At 51.2% G+C, this 3070-nt stretch overlaps 1 protein-coding gene across 1 annotated transcript; it reads right to left on the bottom strand.

Moving 5' to 3' along the window:
• Positions 1–1167: 1167 nt before the first annotated feature.
• On the bottom strand, positions 1168–2203 carry LOC123670118 (the record flags this gene model as incomplete). The annotated part of the gene is made up of 2 exons (XM_045603625.1): positions 2145–2203; positions 1168–1813 (listed from the first exon to the last, which is right to left on the bottom strand). Coding segments are annotated over exons 1-2 (705 nt in total), but the record flags the coding sequence as incomplete, so codon positions are not given.
• Between the last annotated feature and the right edge of the window lie 867 nt (positions 2204–3070).

Genomic DNA, 3070 nt, shown 5'->3' with positions numbered 1-3070 from the left:
GTCAAGGATGAGCCCCAGATATTTGATTTGGGAGCTCATCCTGACCCTCCCCTCTCCGATCTGTAGGGTAGCCCCCGGTGGGGGTCCCTTACGTCCGGTCCCGCGAAAGAGGAGGGCTTCGGTCTTGTCAATTCTGACCCGAAGCCCCAAACTCTTTATGCGGCTGATCACGAGGTCGAGTCCGACCTCGGCCAGCCGCGCCGCCTCCTTGTAGTCTCGTCCCCGAGAGTAAACGAGGGTGTCATCCGCGTAGCAGATGACACCCATCCCGGGGAGGAGACGGCCTCGCAGGACCCAGTCGTAACCAATGTCCCACAAGATCGGGCCCAGCACCGATCCTTGCGGGACACCACAGCCGACTCGCCGCCACTCCACGGACCCCGACCGATTCTCGAGGCCTACTTTCCGATCGGAGAGGTACGCCTCCAACAGCCTCCCTAGATACGGGGGCACTCCGAAGAATTTCAGTGCCTCCCGTATCACTGCGTGCGGGAGGCTGTTGAAGGCGTTCGCGATGTCCAACGACACCGCGACCACCACCTCCCTCCCTTGTTCCGCCTCACCCGTCACCGCCCGCAGGCGTTTGAGGGCGTCGATGGTCGACCGGCGCGCTCGAAACCCGAATTGGGATTCCGACAGTCCGGGTCCCGAGCCCTCCTCCAGGTGCTGAACGAGCCGGGAAGCCACTATTCTCTCCAAGAGTTTCCCAGCTTCGTTCAGCAACACCACCGGTCGCACCGACGAAGCCGAGTCCGGGGTCCGCCCTGCCTTAGGAAGTAGGCAGAGCCGACCCTCCTTCCAGGCCCCCGGGAACTGACCAGACCGCAGGCAGCGGTCAAAAAGTTCCCGGAGGCTGTTGCCGAGGTGCCCGAGAGCGATCGCAAGTACTCTCCCGTGCACCCCGTCTGGACCCGGCGCCCTCTTCTTACTCCGAAGGCGGGACAACGCCGCCTCCATTTCAGCCTCTGTGACGGGTGGGGGAACACCCTCCTCCTCGTCCGGCGTCTGCCGAGCCATCCTGGGGGGCACGAAGCCCTCGGGTTCGTCGGGAAAGAGTTCCCCGACGATCCTCCCGAGTTGCTCCGGCTGGAGCGTTTCGCTGATGGGGGCCGAATGGGCGCGGAGCTTGTTTCGCGCCCAAATATACGGTCGGCCCCAGGGGTCTCTCTCCAGACCCCCAACTAGCTCCAGCCAGGCTTCTTCCTTGGCTCGGCATATGGCCTGCTGCAGGATCTTCCTTTTCTCCACGTAGATCCTGCGCAGCCTGTCGTCCCTGTCCACGTCCTGGGGGCGTCTCCGCCTGCTCCGAGTATATTGCCTCCTGGCCCCGTTGCAGGCGGCCCGGAGACCGGCTATCTCGGCCGACCACCAGTAGAGCGCCCGCCGCATGGGTGGACGCTTCGCGAGTGGCATGGCCGCTCTGCTGACAGCAGTAAATACGTCGCAGAGCCGGTTAGCCGCCTCATCCACCCCAAACTCCATAAGCGGCGGAAGACTCCAGCGGCCGATGATTGCGGCCTCCTCAGCCAGTTCCCGGTTGAGCTTGGAGAGAGCCCAACGCGGAAACTGACTACGCCCAATGGACGACGTTGATGACGACAACAACGCCGGACGTACGGGAGCTGGAGACACCTCGAACCTTATATATCGATGGTCCGAGAGAGTCTCTACCTCCGTCTCCACCCTCCACCCCTCCACTCTGCGTGCGATGGCTGGCGTGGCGAACGTGACGTCAACCACGGAACCTCCCGACCAACGCACGCACGTCTGGACTGCCCCAACATTGATATTAATTAACACGTGCTCTACTGTCCTTTAATAACTTATGCGTATATTTGTAAAGTTTACTTACACGCTAACCTCGGCCTCAGAAACTCGGATACATTTAATGACATTTAAAACCAGTGTTAAAAAGCTTTAGTTTACAAAATGTACAATAAAGTTTATTCTTAGTTTCGAAAGTGCACCGCTCGGCACGGCACTGCTGCGGTGCGCTCGTAAAAGTAAATATGCGGGAATCCTGTCACGCTCGTCGTAAAACGCAATCGTACGCAAACGTCACGCTGTTTTCTCTACGAGTCGTACGTAACGAAAAATAACTTTTATTTTCGCTGTTCATTTTGTAAATAAAGTTATTTATTTACTTTTTGTATGATAATGTCGGTAGCGGTTTGCTGACTACAGTTCTCGCCTTTATTTCCATTATTTACTCATTCGATTATTTACATTCTTACTCTGTATAAGTAATATTTTTTTGTGTACAATAAATAGTACTTGTATTGTATTGTATTGTATTGTATTGTGTTTAATGGTCGTAGTTTTTTTATAGCTCTCGAGTGATAAACAAACGCACGATCCGCCTCCAACAGTAAGTGATTATACCAGTCTACGTGTGTATGTAACACGAGAAGTATCAAGGGCACATTGCAGACTGCCACATCACCATACACACAACTCTAAGCACTTTTTTACTGTACTGTTTGTGATTTATAATTTTTCTGCTGTGCCTAACTTCATTATTAGCTGCAGTTACTCTATAATGGTGTTTTTATAAAATGTATGTTCCGAAATCACTAACAGAATACCGAATATACGTATATAGGATGTTTTTATATAGATGATATTCGCGTTGCACAGTATGTAGTCGAAATGTATTATCTAACATAACGAAGTTTCTTTTGACTTTAGAGGACTTAAAAACTGTATAGTGTATCCACGATGCCACGAAAAGATGGTGTCTTTAATTTTGACGTAGATTAACATTTTCAATAATTAATGATAAGATAAAAGAAAGTATTACCTTAATTTTATTATATTTATTACCATCATCCGTCACGGCGCCGAGTGTACACCATCCATTCTTGAAAAGCGGAAGGCCAATAACAGTATATCATACCCTCTTGCGGTTACCACTACACAATAACTACAAAATCTCATATTAGAAGACGATCAAGTGAAAAAATATCTTATTAGTTAACAGTAGAGTTTCTTTTTGTTCGATATGTTTTTGGTAAATGTAACGTTTTTCTAACGAACATCGGTAGGCAGTATACGGATCTACTTCGAGTGA

Source organism: Melitaea cinxia, chromosome 4 (genome assembly GCF_905220565.1).
Source record: "Melitaea cinxia chromosome 4, ilMelCinx1.1, whole genome shotgun sequence".
Classification (NCBI taxonomy): Eukaryota; Metazoa; Arthropoda; class Insecta; order Lepidoptera; family Nymphalidae; genus Melitaea; species Melitaea cinxia.
Note: the sequence above shows the minus strand (reverse complement) of the source record. Positions and strands in the feature narration are given on the sequence as shown.